Source organism: Cnephaeus nilssonii, assembly GCF_951640355.1.
Source record: "Cnephaeus nilssonii genome assembly, chromosome: 6".
Classification (NCBI taxonomy): Eukaryota; Metazoa; Chordata; class Mammalia; order Chiroptera; family Vespertilionidae; genus Cnephaeus; species Cnephaeus nilssonii.
In genome coordinates, this window is record NC_137077.1 from 194,610 (window position 1) to 213,888 (window position 19,279).

Sequence of the window (19,279 nt, forward strand, 5' to 3'; positions counted from 1 at the left end):
GCAGGGGAACCCATCCTCTAATCCGGACCTTCAACAGAGCCTCCTTTGCCCTGGGCCCCTTCCTAGTCACCCAGTAAATGGGTCACAACAGTATTCCCAAGTGTGGTACGTGCTGACTCCAAAATCCAGAGCTGCATCAAGTGCCACGCTTTCTTCATGCAAGACACGGTAACCTCCTTATCCTGGAGGCGATGCCCTGGTTGCCCTACAACACTGCACCCCTTAACACCTCACTGCTGGCGGGCTCCAGAACTTCCGGGGACTTAGTGCTCATTCTCTGGCATGCATTTTCTCACCAAGGATAGAGCACTTGTCACTTCTTTCTACACATGTCCCATTAGCATGTCATCGATGTTCTGTGGGATGCCTGGATGATCAAGGTCTCAGTGGATTATACTGTGACAGAGAGTTAAAACTGTCATGAAGCAAGACAATGGATGTGTTTGGCTATGCTCCTCTTATAAATGTGAACTGCTTTTGGAAACTGAAAAGACTATTCACCACACCAGTAAGTGCCTGATCAAAGCCAGAGGTATGTTAATCGGTCCCATTAAAGACACTGGGTCCGACACAGCTGCTGTGTGGTAGGCCACCATCATTTACTTGAAGCCATCTGGACTTTGCAAGGGCCATCCAGGTGAACTGAACGGGACGAACTAGGGACGACCACTTTGTCTTTGAGTGTGACACCACCTCTGCAATCCCACCGGGCAGCTTAGTTTCTGATTTACTATCCTGATCAGGTGAGTGTGCTGAGGAGTTCCAGGTGTTCCCCTTTGCTGTTACCGTAATTCTTATCCTACAGGCCAGGAATCCATGTACAGGCTCTGCCCACAGCGAGGTACCCCAACCCCAGTGTGCACTGGGGCCAGAAAAATAACCCTAGGGCTTAGGTTCATCACCTGACTCCCAGAACCCCTCTTCCATCCAGTGGCTCACGATGCTTCAGGTGTCCTGCACAGTATCAGCGCAGATCCTATATCTAACAGCCCTGAAAGGTCTGGAGGGGCTTTTCCAAAGTAAATCAGTTACTTTATTAAGGGGCTCTTGGTCCCTTTGGGGAAGGATTGAGGAACGTTTTTGTATACACTTATGGTAACACCAGTAGCCCTGCGCACCAATCCGAGCGCCAGTACCTCACTGCGCCCTCCAGTAGCTCCCCCGTCCCACCCCATAGCTTGCTGCCCTGCCCCCTCCTCTAGCTCTCCGCGCCCAGCATCCACTCGTAGCTCGCTGCCCCACCCTCCTGCTGATCCGTGATCCCATAGTTCCAGGTTGGTCGTTACCCTTCACGTGTAACGACCATTTGCATATTACATCTTTTTTAGATAGGATGGTAAGGTCCTTCCCGGAAGGGCCCAGGCCTCCCTTTCAGCCGGTGAGCTGCAGGTTTCAGGTCTGGCTCAGACTTAAACAGGGCGAGGTTGTGATTTCCCGCGGCAGCAACTGACATTCATCTTCTGGTCACCGATTCTTGATTTCTCTCTGGTTATTCAAATCAAACCACTCGCCAGCTGCCCATCTATTTAACCAAAAAAAAAAAACCCCGCCACCTCCAACAGGCCTGTCGCAGACCCTGGGGGTCAAGGCCTTGTGGTTGCCGGGGCAGCAGCGGAGGCCCAGGAGGCCCAGGGGCGGTGACGCAGCTCCAGTGTCTGCTCCGCGGCCGAGCCTTTCCCTCCTGGGTTGGATCCTGTAACTGGTTCTAGGTCTGAGAACCAGAGGGGCAGCGCGTGGGGCATGGCGACCCTGGTTTCAAGCAGGACAAGAGCTTCTCTCAGAGGCGCGCTCCCCCCCAGGGCTCGGCGGTGGTCAGGGATCTAAGGCTCGTGGCGTCATTAAAATCGTCCCAAGGGTCACAATGTTTCATCACATCCAGTGTTCACTCGGCACCTCCATGCGCCACGCCCGCTCCGCCTCCCCTGGTGTGACCACGCTCGGGACCCGTCACACTCACACTTCCCCGCCGAAGCTCAGTGAGGCGCCGCCGCTGGCGACCGCGCGGCTGGTCCGCTCGGGTTCCCGGCGAAGCCCGTCCTCCCTTCAACACACCCGCCCACGGGATTGGCCAGCGTGACCCTCCGCTCACAACAATTGGCCAGCGTGACTCCGCTCAGGACGCTTCTGATTGGCGACGCCGCTTCCTTTTTCTCCTGCGGCCCCGCCCAGAGCGCGAGCGAGCAGGGGCGGGGCCAGAGGAGACGCGCAGAGTTTGGCCTCCGAAAGGGCTCGGGACCAGGTCGCGGAGAGAGCCGAGTGGCGTCGCCAGGAGCCGAACAAAGCCGGAGAGGCCCGAGCGCGACCTGCGGGGCGCCGGCGGGCCGGAAGCAGAGCCGTGCGCAGCCGAGCCCGCCTAGGAGGCTGAGCGCGCCGAGCGTTGGGCCGGGCCGGGCCGGGGCCGAGCCCTCGCCATGGCGGCTGAGGGAATTGCGGTGGCTGGAGGCGGGACTGTCGGCGGCCGCCTGGCCAAGGACAGCGTGCGGCAACCTAAGGGCCCGGAAGCAGTCCCGAACCAGCGGCGGGGCTCCGCGCAGTCGCGAGACACCGAGCGCCGAGCCCACCAGTGGTGCCGGGAGTACCTGGGCGGGGCCTGGCGCCGGGTGCGGCCGGAGGAGCTGCGAGTTGACCCCGTGAGGTGGGAGGTCAGGGGTCAGCCCCTGCCAGTTGCGGGCCGGGGCGGGGGCGGGGGCAGGCAAGGTCTCCGAGGATGCCCCGCGGTTCTGCAGCCTCTGCGTGCGGGGCGGGGGAGGACGGGCAGGGCGGGGAGCTGGCGGCGGCTGAGACCCCGGTGTGGTCCGCAGCGGGGGCCTCAGCAACTTGCTCTTCCGCTGCTCGCTGCCGGACCACCTGCCCAGCGTCGGCGAGGAGCCGCGGGAGGTGCTGCTGCGGCTGTACGGGGCCATCCTGCAGGTGAGGCCGGAGCGAGGGCTGCCCAGGGGGCCTGGCAGGTGGCACTGCCCCACCGAGGCCCGAGGCTCAGGGGCTGGAACCTGCCGGTTATGGGCTGAAGCTTGGCTGTGCTGGGAGCAGGACGCAGACTCTCCGCGCTCTGCCCAGCCGCTGGCCGTGCGACTCCCGCCCCTCGCTGTCCATCTTCCTTCAGGGCGTGGACTCCTTGGTCCTTGAAAGTGTGATGTTCGCCATCCTTGCGGAGCGGTCCCTGGGGCCCCAACTCTACGGAGTCTTTCCAGAGGGCCGGCTGGAGCAGTACATCCCAGTACGAGGCACCTCCTTCCCCAGCCCCTTCCCAGTGTCTGCCCTCAGGTCCCTGACCGCGAGACCCTGACCTCCCCCACTGCCCCATCCCTACCCCCTCCTGCCCCAGCCCCCTCACCACCCTGAGAGGTTCCTGGGTGCAGAGCCTGCCACTGAAAACGCGAGACCTTCGAGAGCCCATGCTGTCAGCAGCCATTGCCACGAAGATGGCCCGGTTCCATGGCATGGAGATGCCCTTCACTAAGGAGCCCCACTGGCTGTTTGGGACCATGGAGCGGTGAGTCCGGGACCTCCGGAGGGCTCCTCACACCTGGCTGGACCCTCAGGCTGGGCTCTGACAAAGCACCATGACGCTGTTCAGCCGGCCACTTTTGGGTCAGGTGTCCCAGGGTCTAGCATGGTCTCTCACAGAACAGGCTTCCAAACATCTGCCAGACAAGCCATGCAGTGACAGGGAAATGGCTGGGCAGCCTGGTAGACAGGAGAGCCAGCGGAGAGGGATAGTGGAGTGAGTGTGTCCTATTCTTTGGACTTCAGGTACTTAAAGCAGATCCTGGACCTGCCCCCCACTGGCCTCCCCCAGATGAACCTGCTGGAGATGTATAGCCTGAAGGATGAGATGGGCAACCTCAGGTGAGGGCAGGCAGGACAGGATGGGGAGGGGGCAGAGAGCACAGGAGGTGCTGCTGGGAACCTGCGGTGGCCTCCCCAGGCTTTGCCCGAGGGCCCACACAGGTGGCTCTGACTCTCCCCTAGTCACTCCTGCTCAGACACATGCCCCTGTCCCCTGCAGGAAGTTGCTCGACTCTACCCCGTCACCAGTAGTTTTCTGCCACAACGACATCCAGGAAGGTAGGAAACGTCACCTGAGTCTTCCAATCTAAGGTGCAGGGGCCCGAGGGCCCTGGAGTGACCAGTACCCCACTGCATCCCCCAGGGAACATCTTGTTGCTCTCAGAGCCAGAAAACGCCGACAGCATCATGTTGATCGACTTTGAGTACAGCAGCTACAACTACCGGTGAGACCCCATGGCTCCCATGGGTCTGTCCCCACAGAGCCCTGGAACTCAGACCAGGCCTCCATCTCTGCCTCCCAGCCGCCCAGCAGATTTGGGGACTGAGTGTCCACCTTATTCCCCCAGGGGCTTTGACATTGGGAACCATTTTTGTGAGTGGGTTTATGATTATACTCACGAGGAGTGGCCTTTCTACAAAGCACAGCCGGCAGACTACCCCACGCAGGGGCAGCAGGTATGTGGCTGGAGGCTGGGGAGTAGAACTTGGCCTGTGAACAAGGAAGGAGAAGCCTGGTTGGAGAGGTGAGAAAGGGGGTTAACTAGGAAGTTCTCCATGCTCCCCATTTCCTGACTCTGGTCTGTTGATCTTAGCTCCATTTTATTCGCCATTATCTGGCAGAGGCAAAGAAAGGGGAGATCGTCTCCCCAGAGGAGCAGAGGAAACTGGAAGAAGATTTGCTAGTAGAGGTTAATCGGTGAGGAAAGGTGGCTGGGCGGGTGGAGCAGGGGGCCAGTGCCCAGTGGGTGTGGGGGAGCAAGGCTGATTGGAAGAGTTGGGACGGGGTGGGGTTAGGGCAGTGGGGGAGAAGTTGGAGCTCGGATTCAGGCGATGCCAGATGTGCTCCCAATCCCCCTGCTCTCCCCACCTCCCTCAGGTATGCTCTGGCGTCCCACTTCTTTTGGGGTCTCTGGTCCATCCTCCAGGCATCCATGTCCACCATAGAATTCGGTTACTTGGTGAGTAACCCAGGTGGCCAGTTCGGTGGGGGAGGAGGAGTCACAGGGGCCTCTGGTCCTGCCTCAGGGCAGCCCTGGGAGGCTGTGGGCAGATGGGGGCTGTGGGAACTCCTCCCAGGCCTGCTCACCAGTGTGTGGGGTGGTCTCCTCCCCAGGAGTACGCCCAGTCTCGGTTCCAGTTGTACTTCCAGCAGAAGGGGCAGCTGACCAGCCTCCAACCCCCATCCTGACTCTCCACCCCACAGCTCCTTGGACGTTCCCAGAGCCTCCCCTGCAGGACCTTGGGGGGGGAGGGGCAAAGAGCAGGAGGCCCTGGGGACCCCTGAGCCTCCAGTGAGCTGGGTGAGGAGGGTGATCTCTGCCCCCAGTTTGAGCAGGTCCCCAGGGGCGGGAACCCCTGGTCTGTGTACCTTGAAACAATAAACGAGCTTCTTACTTCACACCCTGTTCCAGCCCTGCTCAGTCCAGCAAAAAGTACCCACAAGGATGCACATAGACTGACAAAGTGACCACTGCTCTGAGCCTCGGTTTCCCCTCCTGAAAAGCATGGCTGTTCAGTGCTCTGGGCGGGAAAGTGGTTCCGGGTCCATTCTGCCGATTGCAGGCCCCTCCCTTACCCCTCACCCCGGGTCCAGCTTAGAAGTGGATAAATCCTCGGAGGAACTGGGCAGGGGACTGGGGAGGAATGGTGCAAAGTGCGCTCTGGGTGGGGCTGCTCAGCCCTTCGCCCTGGAGATCAGGGCACAGGCCGCGCCGCTGACACGGGTGACCTTTCCCCTACATTCGACTATTTTTAGCTCCAATGCCACCCGCTCACGTGAGACCCTGTGCCCCACCCCCACTCTCCGCGCGCTGGGTCCCCAGACCTTTGAGCAATCTTCACCTTGCGGAAAGCTGCCCTCCCACTCCCGATTTCCGCCATGGAGGGGAGGGGTTCTGGTTGCCGCCCCGCATCTGTTTTCTCAACCCAAATTTGGGAGAGGGTGTCAGGTTCCGGTGAGGGCGGGGCGGGGGTGGCCGGCCTGAAGGACGCGGGGACACGGGCCAGAGCGACTGGCCCCACACGCAGGCAGGAGTGAACCCGAGAGCTGTGAGTGGAGTTGGGGGCAACACAGGCCCCCCCGGGCGGCCCAGAGCGCAGTGCGGGGGCGAGGACGCGCCGGGCCCCACGCGGTCGGGGCTGGGGGCCCCCGGACCCCGCCGCGCTCCAGAAGACAACGCTGCCCGGGGCACCGAGGCCGCCCTTCACTGCCCTACGGGATCCTGAAGTTTTCAAGGCCTTGACCCCCTTCCTGACTCCTGCGCCGGTGCAGCGAAGCCTGCCCTGAACGCGGGCGCGAGGGTTTGCCGGCCGGCGGTTGGCAGGGCTGGGGGGCCGGGGGGCCTGGGCCGCTGGCTGGGCGACCACTAGCTCGGTGGGGGCAGGGGCAGGGGCAGGCTGGGGGCGGGGCAGACCTGAGCCCACCCAAACACCTTCCTGCTCCCTCCCAGGTGCCAGCCAACCCCCAGGATGGCGGAAGCGCACCAGGCTGTGGCCTTCCAGTTCACTGTGACCCCAGATGGGTTCGACTTCCGGCTCAGTCGGGAGGCCCTGAAACACCTCTACCTGACTGAGATCAACGCCTGGAAGAAACGCCTGATTCGCATCAAGGTGCGCACAGGTGGTTCTCCTGGCCCTTCCCTGCCAGCAGGTGCAGAACAGAGCCTTGCGGAGGCGGGGCCAGGTGTCAGCTGCTGCTCTATTGTCGAGGTCCTCCACCTCAAGCTGGGCTGGCAGTTCTGCTGGGGAACATGTTCTAGCAGTGCAGAAACCAGAGGTGTGCTCAAGGCGTGGAGGGGAGACAGGTGTGCAAGAAGTAGCATCAGGCGCTGAGTAACTGGGTGCTGCAGGTATGGGGTGTGAAGTACTAAGAACACGGCAGGTGACCCAAGGAGAAAACCTCCCAGGCGAAGACCAGGACCTCACAGGTGCTTGCTTGCCGCCGGTAAGCGTGCCTGTTTCTGCTCCACAGAACGGCATCCTTAGGGGTGTGTATCCTGGCAGCCCTACCAGCTGGCTGGCTGTCGTCATGGCAACAGTGGGTTCTTCCTACTGCAATTTGGACATCTCCAATGGGCTGGTCTGTTACATCCAGAAACACCTCCCTGAGAGGTGAGGAACAGGGCCACCAAGGAGGTTGGGTGAGCCTCAAAGCCAGGGTTCCTGAGCCGGGCAGACACAGGGCGACAGCCACTAGAGGCTGTAGGAGCAGCCCTCCCCTGGCCACCATCATCTCAGGCCCTAGTCCGTGTGTGTGTGTGTGTGTGTGTGTGTGTGTGTGTGTGTGTGTGTAGCACTTAGTTGTGAGTGTACCCAGGGAGGTGCCTCCCCCAGATGGTTCACAGCTGTGGAGGGTGCAGGGTCAGAATTCCCCTGAGGCTGGCCTCCCGTGCACCCCCTGCAGCCCTTTCCCCTCTCCCCTTCTCTGACAGGTTTGGCCCCTACCAGACCCCACAGACACGGGCCCTGGTCAGCATGGCCATCTTCTCCACGGGGGTCTGGATCGTGGGCATCTTCTTCTTCCGCCAAACCCTGAAGCTGCTGCTCTCCTACCACGGGTGGATGTTTGAGGCACACGGCCAGACCAGCCGCAGCACCAAAGTCTGGGCGGTGAGCGCAAGTGGTGGAGGGCTTCAGGCATCTGGTCTGAGACCCGGGCACCCCCTTTGGGGTCCTGAGCTGGAGGGGACAGGCAGGGGGCACCGGTGCCTGCACATGGGTTTGTCCTAGTTCTGAGAGCTTGGGGTCCAGCTCCTTAGGTGTTGGCTACTTTGTTTCCATTCTGTCCCCTGATTCCCAGCCCAACACACTCTGCTCTGCACCCCCCAGACCTGTGTCCGCCTTCTGTCCAGCGGGCGGCCCATGCTATACAGCTTTCAGACGTCCCTGCCCAAGCTTCCCGTGCCCAGCGTGCAAGCCACCATTCAGCGGGTAAGGGCCTGTGTCAGGCATCATGGTGGGCAGGGTAGGCCGGACTTGGGATTTGTCCCCTTCAAAGAGTGGATTTGAGAGCAGATTTGAGGCTGGGTCAGAACAGGGTCGGGACAGAGGCAGCCACTGCTGCCTGGCCCCCACACTGACGGTAACCTGGCCGGATAGTACCTGGAGTCTGTGCGGCCCTTGTTGGATGACGAGAAGTATCAGCGCATGGAGGTACTAGCCAAGGAATTCCAGGACAAGACTGCCCCCAGGCTGCAGAAGTACCTGGTATTCAAGTCGTGGTGGGCAACTAACTATGTGAGTCCCCTTCTGGGCTTACCCTCACCCCCTTCACATCCTGGCCGCCCGCACCCTGCCCTCGACCCCAGCCCTAACCTCACACCCACCCACAGGTGAGTGACTGGTGGGAAGAATACATCTACCTTCGAGGCAGGGACCCCCTCATGGTGAACAGCAACTATTATGTGATGGTAAGAGGTAGCCATTGGTGGCCCTTTCCACAGGCAAGGGGGGATTCTGGGGTGAGGCCTGAAGGAAAAGGAAGATGGGAGAGGCCCTCGGAGAATAGTCAGGAAGCAACTTAGGGGCGATGGGGATACTGAGGGTCCGGAGAACCCAGTAGCCCCTCGCAGGGTCCCTCGGGCTCACTTCGCTGCCCAGCCCGGGCGCCGTCACTTCCTTCCTGGGTTCCCTCAGTGGCCTCCCGGCTGTGGGCTCGCAGCCATCCTGATGCCATCACCAGGGAGTTCCCTTAGGCTTGCCGAGGTGTCATTGTGGATCCAGAGCAGCTGCTCTCAGCACTCGGGAGGCCACATTGGCTCCTATGTTGCATGACTGGCCCTCGTCCTGCCCCAGCACCGGCCTGTGCACAGGACGGATCACACAGCCGTGTGCCCTCTGCTCTCCCACTGTCCAGAGCTCACTTTCTAAAAATATGTTTTTATTGATTTTTAGAGAGGAAGGGAGAGGGAGAGAGAGATAGAAACTTAGATGAGAGAGAAACATCAACATCGATAGGCTGCCTCCTGCACACCCTCTACTGGGGATCGAGCCCTCAACCCAGGCATGTGCCCTGACCATGTGCCTGTGACCTCTTGGTGCATGGGCTGATGCTCAACTGCTGAGCCACACAGGCTAGGCCACAGCTCATTCTGAATCGCATGCTGTCCTTCCCTTCCTTCCCACACCTGTCCTCCCAGAAACTCACACACAACTCATCTGTACCTGAGGTTTTAAGCTGGTTTTTGTTTTGTTTTGTTTTGTTTTGTTTTGTTTTGTTTTGTTTTGTTTTTAGTGGTGGGAACCCCTTTCTCAAGGCAAAGTAAACAAAACACAAGCAAATAGGTTATGGGAAAACCGCTCAGGTCGGAGCTGGGGCCGAGGAGTGACGGGGTCAGGTGGGCATCTCATTTTTGGCAGGTTCACCTGACAGTGAGCACGGGACAGACTGGGGAAAAGGGACAAGATCCCTCAGGCCACGAGCAGGGAAACCAGGTGGCCCCCCATACCTGTCACGCTGCCCTGCAGCCTCGGCTCTCTCTTGCAGGACTTTGTGCTCATCAAGAACACGGACGTGCAGGCTGCCCGCTTGGGAAACATCGTTCACGCCATGATCACATACCGCCGCAAGCTGGACCGCGAGGACATCAAGCCTGTGAGTTGTGTTGGGGTTGAGGGCTGAAGGGAGAGGAGGCCCTGCCTTAGCCATGCTGTGCCTCCCTCCTAGGTGATGGCACTGGGCATTGTGCCCATGTGCTCCAACCAGATGGAGAGGATGTTCAACACCACGCGGATCCCGGGCAAGGAGACAGGTACGGCCATAGCGTCTGTGGTGAGCCGTCAGGAAGATCCCCTTCCCTCCCGACTCTGGGCCGCCACGGCGAGGTCCTGCCACCTGCTTGTCACCAGCACCCCCGCTGTCTCGGGGTGTAACTGTCAAGATGGCCAGTTTTTTGTTTTTTTTACCAAAACTAGCCGCCTGCTGCTTACAGGCATGACACTAGTTCTGGGACCCCAAGTCCCCACTGCAGGCCTCCCGTACAGGGCAGGCCTCCAGAGTGAGGAGCACTCGGAGGGGTGCTGCTGCCCTTGACGACGGGGAGGGCAGCTCGCGGGGTCTGGCAGGGACAGGAGCAGCAGCCTGTGCTCCTGACACTGGGAGTCTGTGTTGTTTCCTCGAGCTTTGTTTCCTCTTCTGTGAAATGCCTCTGGGGACCGTTGTTGGCATAAACGAGAGGCATGGAAGCAGCCAGCACAGGCCCGGGCGGAGGGAGGGAGGCCCAGGCAGAGGCCTGGCTCAGCAGGAGCCACATGGGCCACGGAAGGCTCATGGCGGGTGGGCCCCGCCCCGCCCAGGGCTGCCGGGCAGGAAGGTGCTCCCTGCCCACGCGCTGGCTCTGTCACAGACGTGCTGCAGCACTTCAACGAAAGCAGGCACGTGGCCGTCTACCACAAGGGCCGCTTTTTCAAGGTGTGGCTCTACGAGGGCTCCAACCTGCTCAAGGGCTCCAACCTGCTCAAGCCCCGGGACCTGGAGCTGCAGTTCCAGAGGATCCTGGACGACCCCTCCCCGCCCCAGCCTGGGGAGGAGCGGCTGGCGGCCCTCACTGCCGGCGGAAGGTATCCCAGTGGCATGTCTTCCTGGGGAGAGGGGCTTGGCCCAGCCATAGCCAGGACCTGGGCGGGCGGTGCCCTGTCTGCGGCCTGAGTGGCCCCACCCCAGGACTTGGAGCCGGAGGCATGACAGAAGAAGGGGCGCACCAGGCAGAGCATCCTCTGTGCAAACTGCGGCCCGCAGTGAGGGCACTGGTGGCAATGGCAGTGGCCTGGCTGCCATAACCTCTAACTGGGGGGCAGCAAGGGGGTTGCATAGGGGCAGGGACACCTTCCAGGACAGCCTGGCAGCCCACCGTGCTCCGCTCCAGGCCTGGCCAGGTCCTGGGTGGTGCCCTCGTCCTTGGCCCGACTGGCCCTGTACTCACCCTCCCCTCACACCCTAGAGTGGAGTGGGCACAGGCGCGCAAGACCTTCTTCAGCTCCGGCAAGAACAGGGCTGCTCTGGATGCCATTGAGCGTGCCGCCTTCTTTGTGGTCTTGGACGAGGAGTCTCACAGCTATGACCCCGAAAACGAGGCCAGCCTTAGCCTCTACGGCAAGGCCCTGCTGCACGGCAACTGCTACAACAGGTACAGCCCCGCCCCACTGCTGCCGAGCCTTCCCCCAGCCTCCGTCATCACTACGTCTGCTGTTCCCGCAGGTGGTTCGACAAGTCCTTCACCCTCGTGGCCTTCAAGAATGGCCAGTTGGGTCTCAACACGGAACACTCATGGGCAGACGCCCCTATCATGGGACACCTCTGGGAGGTAAGAGGCCAGAGAGGAGTCCTCTGGGGCAGGCTGTGGGAGACAGCGGGGAACGAGGACAGCTCTCAGCCCGACCTTCTCCCTGCAGTTTGCTCTGGGCACTGACATCTTCCACCTGGGCTACACGGAGACTGGGCACTGCGTGGGCAAACCGAACCTCACGCTGACGCCACCTCAGCGGCTGCAGTGGGACATTCCTGAGCGGGTGCGTAGGCCGAGAAGGGGTGGGGACAGGCATGGGAGAGTGATAAGTACCTGGATGCTCTGCGGCCCCCTCTCCTCCGGCCCAGCCCCAGTGGGTGTGGCTGGAGCTCTCCGGTCCAGACTAGCCACAGGGTTAATGGACCTCCGGGGCCAGTGGTTAGAGAAGCTGTGAGGTAGGAGCCTGGTGGTCACGGGGCATGTGACAGTGCCTCTCTCCCCCGAAGGTGTCGAGAGCCCTGAGACTCCCCAGCACAGCCTCCTGACCCTCCCGTGTCTCCTCAGTGCCAGGTGGCCATCGAGCGCTCCTACCAGGTGGCCAAGGCGCTGGCCGACGACGTGGAGCTGTACTGCTTCCAGTTCTTCCCCTTCGGCAAAGGCCTCATCAAGAAGTGCCGGACCAGCCCCGATGCCTTCGTGCAGATCGCCCTGCAGCTGGCTCACTTCCGGGTAGGGGCCCTCGGGCTGGCGCTGTGCAGGCAGCACCGGGCTCAGCCTGCTAGGCTCACCCCTCCATGTTCCCCAGGACAAGGGCAAGTTCTGCCTGACCTACGAAGCTTCGATGACCAGACTGTTCCGGGAGGGACGGACCGAGACCGTTCGTTCCTGTACCAATGAGTCCACAGCCTTCGTCAAGGCCATGGTGCAGGGGTCCCACACGGTGAGCCCCCCTGGCCACACAGTGAGGGGACACCCCTCTGCCCCCGCCTCATGCCGCCTCGAGGGTCAGGGCTGCTCACTGCTTCCCTTCTGCCCCGCAGAAAGCAGACCTCCAGAGTCTCTTCCGGAAAGCCTCAGAGAAGCACCAGAACATGTACCGCCTGGCCATGACAGGGGCTGGCATCGACAGGCACCTCTTCTGCTTGTACGTGGTCTCCAAGTACCTGGGGGTCAGCTCCCCTTTCCTGGCTGAGGTCAGTTGTGTTGATGGGTGTGTCCCCTGTCCCCACGGCCTCCTGGAGGGCTTCCCGCTCCACACCTCCCAGGTGGTCCTGGCTCTGAGCATGGAGTTGGTGGTGTTGTGAGGGGGATGGACAGATGAACGTGTGGCATGTCAGGGGTGACGGGTGCCCCTGAGGAAAGGGAAGAAGCTAAGGGGAATCAGGCTGGCAGCACGTTCCTGTGGAAGGGACCTCCAGCGCCCAGACAGCAGGAGGGGAGGGCGGAGCCAATGGAGGAGCAGCTGGAGGAGGGGAGGCAGAGGGGTGGGCAGGTCAGCTGTTTTGTGCAGATGCTGTAATGGTGAGAACTGGGGGAGGGGCAGCAGTCAGGGAGGTCCTGCCCTGTGTTCCTTCTGCTTTCTCGGCCGGACAGTGCCTGGCTCACGCAGGTACTCGGACACCACCTGTCAGCAGGCGTGCACTGAGCACAGGTCTCTGACGGCTGCAGCCTCCCGTTACAGGTGCTCTCTGAACCCTGGCGCCTCTCCACCAGCCAGACTGCTCAGTTCCAGATCGGCATGTTTGACGCAAAAAAGTACCCCAATCATCTGGGCGCTGGTGGCGGCTTTGGCCCCGTAAGTGCCCTTGAAGGGGGATGAGTGGGTAGGACGGGGCCCGGGGGTTTCAGTGGGGATTGCAGGGCCTCAGGGTCAGACCAGATCAGGAACACAGCCGTGGCCCTGCCCTGCGTGGAAACAGGTGCCTGGGACCCCTCTGGAGCAGGACCGCGCCAGGCCGGCTTCCCTTCTGCGTGCAGCTCTCCCACTGAGACGCTCACTGGGCTAGTCAGTCAGGGTTCTAGAGACACCCCTGGAGTGAGGCGGTGACCTGGAGCCTCCTGAGGGAAGCTGAGATCCTGGATCGGGGGTTGGGGGACGGGGGAAGCTCTTGGGTTTTCACACTGTTTCCTAGGTGTAGTCCTGACCTCAGGAAAAGTGAAAATGCAGCATCTGGGGTGGGGGCCCTCCTGGGAATCTTGTGGGGATTTCCAGGCAGCCTCAGCTTGGCCTCAGATGCTCCAGGTCTAGCTTACCTCCTATCTTCATCCCGGTGCTGCCTCAGGTGGCGGATGACGGCTATGGGGTTTCCTACATGATCGCGGGTGAGAACACCATCTTCTTCCACATCTCCAGCAAGTTCTCCAGCTCAGAGACGGTGAGTCTCCTGCTCCAGCTCAGCCCTGAGGAGGGGGCACCACCCTGGGCCCTGCCTAGCTAGGGAAAGTTCTCTTTTGTGGGACAGAGGGCAGGGGCTCGCCTGGAGCTGGGTCTGAGTCTTGGCTCCCACAGAACGCCCAGCGCTTTGGGAACCACATCCGCCAGGCTCTGCTGGACATCGCGGATCTTTTCAAAGTGCCCAAGGCCGACAGCTGAGGGCTGGGGACGTGCCAGCTGCCCTTCCGTCCCCACGTGTGGAGGAGTGGGCCTGTGGTCAGCTTACAGGCCCCGGGGTGGCCATGCACAGGTGCCCAGGCTCCAAGGACAGCTCTGGCAGCAGGCGTCCCCCCGGCAGACGCTGCTCCCCGAGGACCCACCAGGTGGAGGGGGGGTTGGTTGGAGCAGGGAGGGACTTTTGATTTTTTTTCTTGCTAGATACTAATAAAGATAAGGCTGTGGGATCCTCCCTGAGCCCTTAGGTTCCTGTGTTTTGTGTGGGAACTAGGAGGCCCTCCCCTGCCCCAGCTCAGGCCAGAGAGGTGGTAAGGGAGGGGCTGGGGCTGGGAGACTGAGCAGCTATGACTTGCTTGGAAATGTGTGTCTCTGCTGAGGTCACTGTCCACACCCTCTACGTGCACTTGGAATAAATCATGGCTTCAGAACTTCCACCTGTTCCCTGAGGTCACTTCTGTTTGTCTGCTGGGGAGTGGGGCCGCCTGCTTCCTATGCACAGAGGTGCCTCCGCAACCCTCTGCACCCCTCTGACTTCGAGCACAGCCCCGTGGGGCCTCGGCCTCCCCTTGGTGCTGCAGCCAGGCCTAAGGTCAGGGGTCAGGGGGTCATGCCCATGAGGCACACAGGATAGTCTGCAACAACACATGCAGCTTCCCTCAGGTCAGCTTCTCTATTAAAGCAACATTAAAAATAAACAAAACAGCCCTAGCTGGTGTGGCTCACTGGATAGAGCGTCGGCCTGGGAACTGAAGGGTCCCAGGTTCGATTCCAGTCAAGGGCATGTACCTTGGTTGCGGGGGTGTGCAGGAGGCAGCTGATCGATGCTTCTCTCTCATCGATGTTTCTAACTCTCTATCCCTCTCCCTTCCTCTCTGTAAAAAATCAATTAAAATATATTTTAAAAAAATAAAAATAAACAAAACATAATTTTTATGGAAAGTGCAAGTAGCCCTGGCTGGGTCGCTCAGTTGATTAGGATGTTGTCCCAGGACACCAAGGTTACGGGTTCGATCTCTGGTCAGGGAACATACAAGAAGCCACCAATGAGTGCGTAGATAAATAAGTGGAACAACACATCGATGTTTCTCTCAAAAATCAATAAATTACATTAAAAAAAGCAAGTATAAGTAGGCACTCCATTACTGTTGCTGCATGCTTGAGTGAATCCAAATGTCAGCACTCTGTGGGTGCTAAAAACCCACAGTGAATTAGGTAGAGTCCTGGGCCTTCTCTGATGAACCAGTGTCTATGGAACACCCGCCACCTACTTGGCTCTGTGCTGGGGATTCAGTGGTGAACAGGGCACCACCGACCCACGTGGAACTCACCGCTAGGTGAGGCAGGCATGGGTCAGAGGATGGAGTGACTGGCAGGGAGACCAGGAGGCTTTTGGAATAATCCATTTAGCAGGTGCTTGCTGAGTACCACAGTGTGCCAGGCACTGAGCTACAGCAGTGAGCAAAATATAGAAAGTACCCCTCCCTGTGGGGTTTAGTCTAGTAAGGAGATGGGCAGTCACCAAGAAGGATAAGTTACTAGTACATAGCAAGTCAGAGAGCAATACGTGCTAAGGAGAAAAGTAAGTAAGAGGATGGGAGCAATGGGGGAAGGGGACCACTTCAGACAAAGTGGCAAAGGCAAGGAGATGAGGGCACAAGCCAGGTAGGTGCTGAGGGCAGAGATTCCTGGCTGCGGGGACAGCAGGAGCCAGAGCTCCCAGGTGGGTGGCGCCTGCTGCAATGGAGAGGCAATGCTGGAGGCTGCGGCTGGCGTGGAGTTGGGGAGGGGACAGGTGGAGTGGGGGACCCAGGGGCTCGTAGGCTGGACTCCAGCTTCCCACAAAGTGGGGTGCAGTAAGGATAAGAAGCAAGGGCTCTCAGAGGGTACTCCTCATGGTGGCGGCAGAGTTGGGAGAAATGACAGAACTCAAACTAAGGAACTGAGGATCAGGAAGCCAAGACCGTCAAAGGTAGGACTGATAAACCTGATAGGGAGACATGGAAAATAATTCATGTTTTCTCTTTTGGGTAATTGGATGATTAAATGAGGTTTCTTTAAATGTTGAGTTTGACATGTCTATAAGGAATATTCATAGCCCTAACTAGTTTGGCTCAGTGGATAGAGCATTGGCCTGCGGACTGAAGTGTCCCAGGTTCGATTCAATCAAGGGCATGTACCGTGGTTGCAGGCACATCCCCAGTGGGGAGTGTGCAGGAGGCAGCTGATCAATGTTTCTCTCTCATTGATGTTTTTAACTCTCTATCCCTCTCCCTTCCTCTCTGTAAAAAAAATCAACAAAAATATTTTTTTTAAAAAGAAATATTCATAGATTCTTGAAAATATAAAGTAAAAGCTAAGGAAATCACCCTGGCCAGTTTCCCAGTGGTTAGAGCGTTGGCCCAAAGACTAAAGGGTCTCTTGATTCCTGGTTAAGGGCATGTACCTCGGTTGCAGGTTTGATTCCAATCCCGGTCCCTCACATCAATGTTTTTCTCTCCCCTCTCTCTCCCTCTCCTCCCTCCCTTTTATTTCTCTCTCTAAAAAATCAATGGGAAAAAAAATCCTCAGGTCAGGATTAAAAATAAATAAATAAAATATTTTAAAAAGCTAAGATCTAGGTTCCTGATAACAGCTTTGAAGGAAGTTAAAACCCTGAAAGTACATGAGAGGACCCCAGGGCAGAGGCTCCTAACCTCTTTGGAGTCTCCCTGAGAGGCTTATAAAAGTACACCTGTGCTCACAAAATGTGACAGTCCATAGCAGAGCTTTCTTCCCAGAGCCCTGCCTCTCGGGTGCCTGTGTAACCTACCCTGGGGAAGTGTCCATTTGGGTGGGCTTCTGGGCACATCAGCTTGCCCAGCCCTGGGAGAGCAGCAGTGAGCAGAGTTTTTATCAGCGGGCTTTTAATTAATGTTGAAATTCAGCCAACGTTATCTGACCTGCTCCTAGTTAAAATAAGAGAAAACACTGTGCACAACCAGAGTATAAACCTCTGGTGACCACCCGTCAGACCCAAACAAGTTCCTTGTGCCCCATGGTTTTGCAGATCTGTACTAGTTAAGGTTAGTCACAACAGATACACCCTGAAATCTCAATAGCAGTTTAATTCCTGCTCACTTGGCTGAGACAGACTCTGCTCCAAACATTATTCAAAGGCATGTGCTGACAGAGCCCTCCCTGACTTCCTCAGGTCACTCCCAAGTTGCCTTGGGCTCAACCTCTAGCAGGTACATGGGGCAAGACAGAGGGTCACTCATGGGAGGCTTTTCTGGATCCGGCCTGGGTGACACAAAGCACTTCCATCTACATCCCTCTATACAGGACTCACATTGCAAGGGAGTCTGGGAAATGCAGTCTAGCTGTGTGCCTGGGATATAAAAGAAACACTGGGTGAACAGTTACCAGTTTCAGAAGCACAAGGGCATGGGCAGACCAGACTGGCATCCCTGGGCTCCCTGAGAGCCCACCCTGGGCCTGGGTCCTACAGGGTGTTTGAGACAGTTCACCTCCCTCTGCTGGGCAGGATACTCCAGGCCCCTCACATCCCAGCCCAACTGATCTCTGTGTCTCCCCTGTGACTCCCCAAGAACCCTGAGCGCCACATACCCTCCCTTCCCTAAAGTCGGCCTTTCCTCCCCTGAAGCTTCTGCCTGGGATCCTGTGCCCTTCCTCAGCCTGGTAAACTATTGTTCCTGAAGCCACCTTCATTGCCTTTAGTGTTATTCCTGCTTCATGTTTTTCTGGGCAGTCTAAGCAAATGGCAGCGTGAAGGAAGTATGCAGGGTGGCTCACATGCGGGAAGGGACAGGAAGGTGGCAGCGTGGGGAGGGTGTATGGCCCAGGCAGCAGACTCCTCACTAGATAGGCAAGGACTCATTCTGTGCCCAGGCGATCTGGCTCAACTCTAGTTGTCTTTTCTGCTCTGCAATCAGTCTGCTAAGGATCGGAATTCCTGAGAGAAAACTCAGTGGGTCCCACTTTAGGGATTTCAAACACAAGCTGTTTACAGGGTTAATAATCTTCCAAATGGGCTTCTCCCCGCCACTTCCCCATCTCAGCCAGTGGCATCACCCTCTAACCAGTAACCAGTTTCTTCCTTCCTTCTGAATTTGCCACATTACAAACCGTCAAGTGTACCATCTAAATGGCATTACTTCCTTCCACCGTGACCACCACCTGCCCTGTCCACATCTCCATCCTTACTCATCCAAACATCAGCAACAGCCAACTCCCTCTCTACCCTCCCTCCAGCAGCCAGGGAGGCCTCTTCGCCAGCTCACTGCTCCGCCTACCACCCTTCTAAGGTGCCCATCCCCATCTGGAGACTGAGCTTCTTGAACTGGCTTACGGAGGCCTGAGCCGTCTCTCGGGCCTCCTCCCAACCACAGCTTCATGCGCAGCCTCTCTAAGGGTAGAGCATCTCTCTCCCCGTCCCTGCTTGGTGATTTGGAGGCCAGCGGCACCTCGCGGACCCGGTTTGGAAGCAATGTTTGCACTCTCAGCTGCGTGTACTAGTACTCGACCCCTGCCAGCCTCATCTCCCTGAGCCTCGGCTTCCTCTTCCGTTAAGACAGATGCAACAATGACGATATGGCAGATGTGAGGACTGTAAATACTCAGGCATCCAGCTATTCATTCCACCAATGTTTATTAGCGCCTGCTGTGCCAAGGGCTGTCCTGGACACCGCCGACACGGCGGTCAGGCCGACACGGAGGCGCACGATCTTACCCTCAAAGAGCCAAGAGGAGGAACACAACTGTCAGGACAGGGAGGCCCTCTCCTTGCAGCTCTACCCTCCCCCACCTTAGCCCCTCCTCCGCCAGAGCCTGCAAGACTCCTGTGCCTGAGGGACCAGCCTCCGGTGGCCCCGCCCCTTCTGCTCTGGACACAGCCAATGAGACATCGAGGCTGGAACTTGGGCGCAGCCTGGTAGGCGCAGCCATGTGCTAGAGGCCCCGCCCCTTCCTCTCTGAATATTAGCCAATGAGAACAAGAGGCTAGCTCCGGGGGGCGGGGCCTGGTAACGGAAAGGGGCGGGTTTTCCGGAAGCGCCTCCTCAGGCCCCAGGCCCAGGCGAGGGCGGCGGAGCTGACAGAGCCTGCGCCCTGGCGGAGCAGGAGGTGAGTGGTTCTGACGCCCTTGTGCCCGGCCACCCGCCGGACCCCGGCAGTACCCCCGCATCAGGGAGCCCTCACCCCTCACCTTCGCGGCCCACCCAGTCTCCTCACCCGACCCTTCACCCCAGTCTCCTCACCCGACCCCTCACCCCAATCTCCTCACTCCTCACCCCTCACCCCAGTCTCCTCACCCCTCATCCAGTCTCCTCACCCGACCCCTCACCCCAGTCTCCTCACCTCACCCCTCACCTCTCATCCCAGTCTCCTCACCTCACACCCCTCACCCCAGTTTCATTTGACCCCTCACCCCTCACCC

General features: G+C 59.0%; 2 protein-coding genes across 3 annotated transcripts; both read left to right on the plus strand.

The window, feature by feature from the left end:
* Positions 1-2,200: 2,200 nt before the first annotated feature.
* Positions 2,201-5,410, plus strand: CHKB (choline kinase beta). Of its 2 annotated transcripts, XM_079775813.1 has the most exons (11): positions 2,204-2,635; positions 2,802-2,910; positions 3,104-3,217; positions 3,360-3,493; positions 3,754-3,849; positions 4,010-4,068; positions 4,154-4,235; positions 4,359-4,467; positions 4,605-4,708; positions 4,889-4,970; positions 5,126-5,410. In XM_079775813.1, the coding sequence occupies exons 1-11, from the start codon at positions 2,412-2,414 to the stop codon at positions 5,198-5,200; spliced, it is 1,188 nt and encodes a 395-aa protein (XP_079631939.1). In that variant the 5' UTR covers positions 2,204-2,411; the 3' UTR covers positions 5,201-5,410. The 2 variants fall into 2 exon arrangements, with proteins under 2 accessions (XP_079631938.1, XP_079631939.1); XM_079775812.1 differs by lacking the exon at positions 4,605-4,708 and having other exon boundaries at positions 2,201-2,635.
* Positions 5,411-5,550: 140 nt separating this feature from the next.
* On the plus strand, positions 5,551-14,624 carry CPT1B (carnitine palmitoyltransferase 1B). The gene is made up of 18 exons (XM_079775811.1): positions 5,551-6,621; positions 6,983-7,122; positions 7,443-7,620; positions 7,840-7,941; positions 8,110-8,247; positions 8,343-8,420; positions 9,497-9,604; positions 9,677-9,761; positions 10,356-10,569; positions 10,950-11,135; positions 11,207-11,312; positions 11,401-11,517; positions 11,799-11,963; positions 12,040-12,174; positions 12,275-12,427; positions 12,916-13,029; positions 13,517-13,609; positions 13,744-14,624. The coding sequence occupies exons 1-18, from the start codon at positions 6,481-6,483 to the stop codon at positions 13,825-13,827; spliced, it is 2,337 nt and encodes a 778-aa protein (XP_079631937.1). The 5' UTR covers positions 5,551-6,480; the 3' UTR covers positions 13,828-14,624.
* Positions 14,625-19,279: the final 4,655 nt, after the last annotated feature.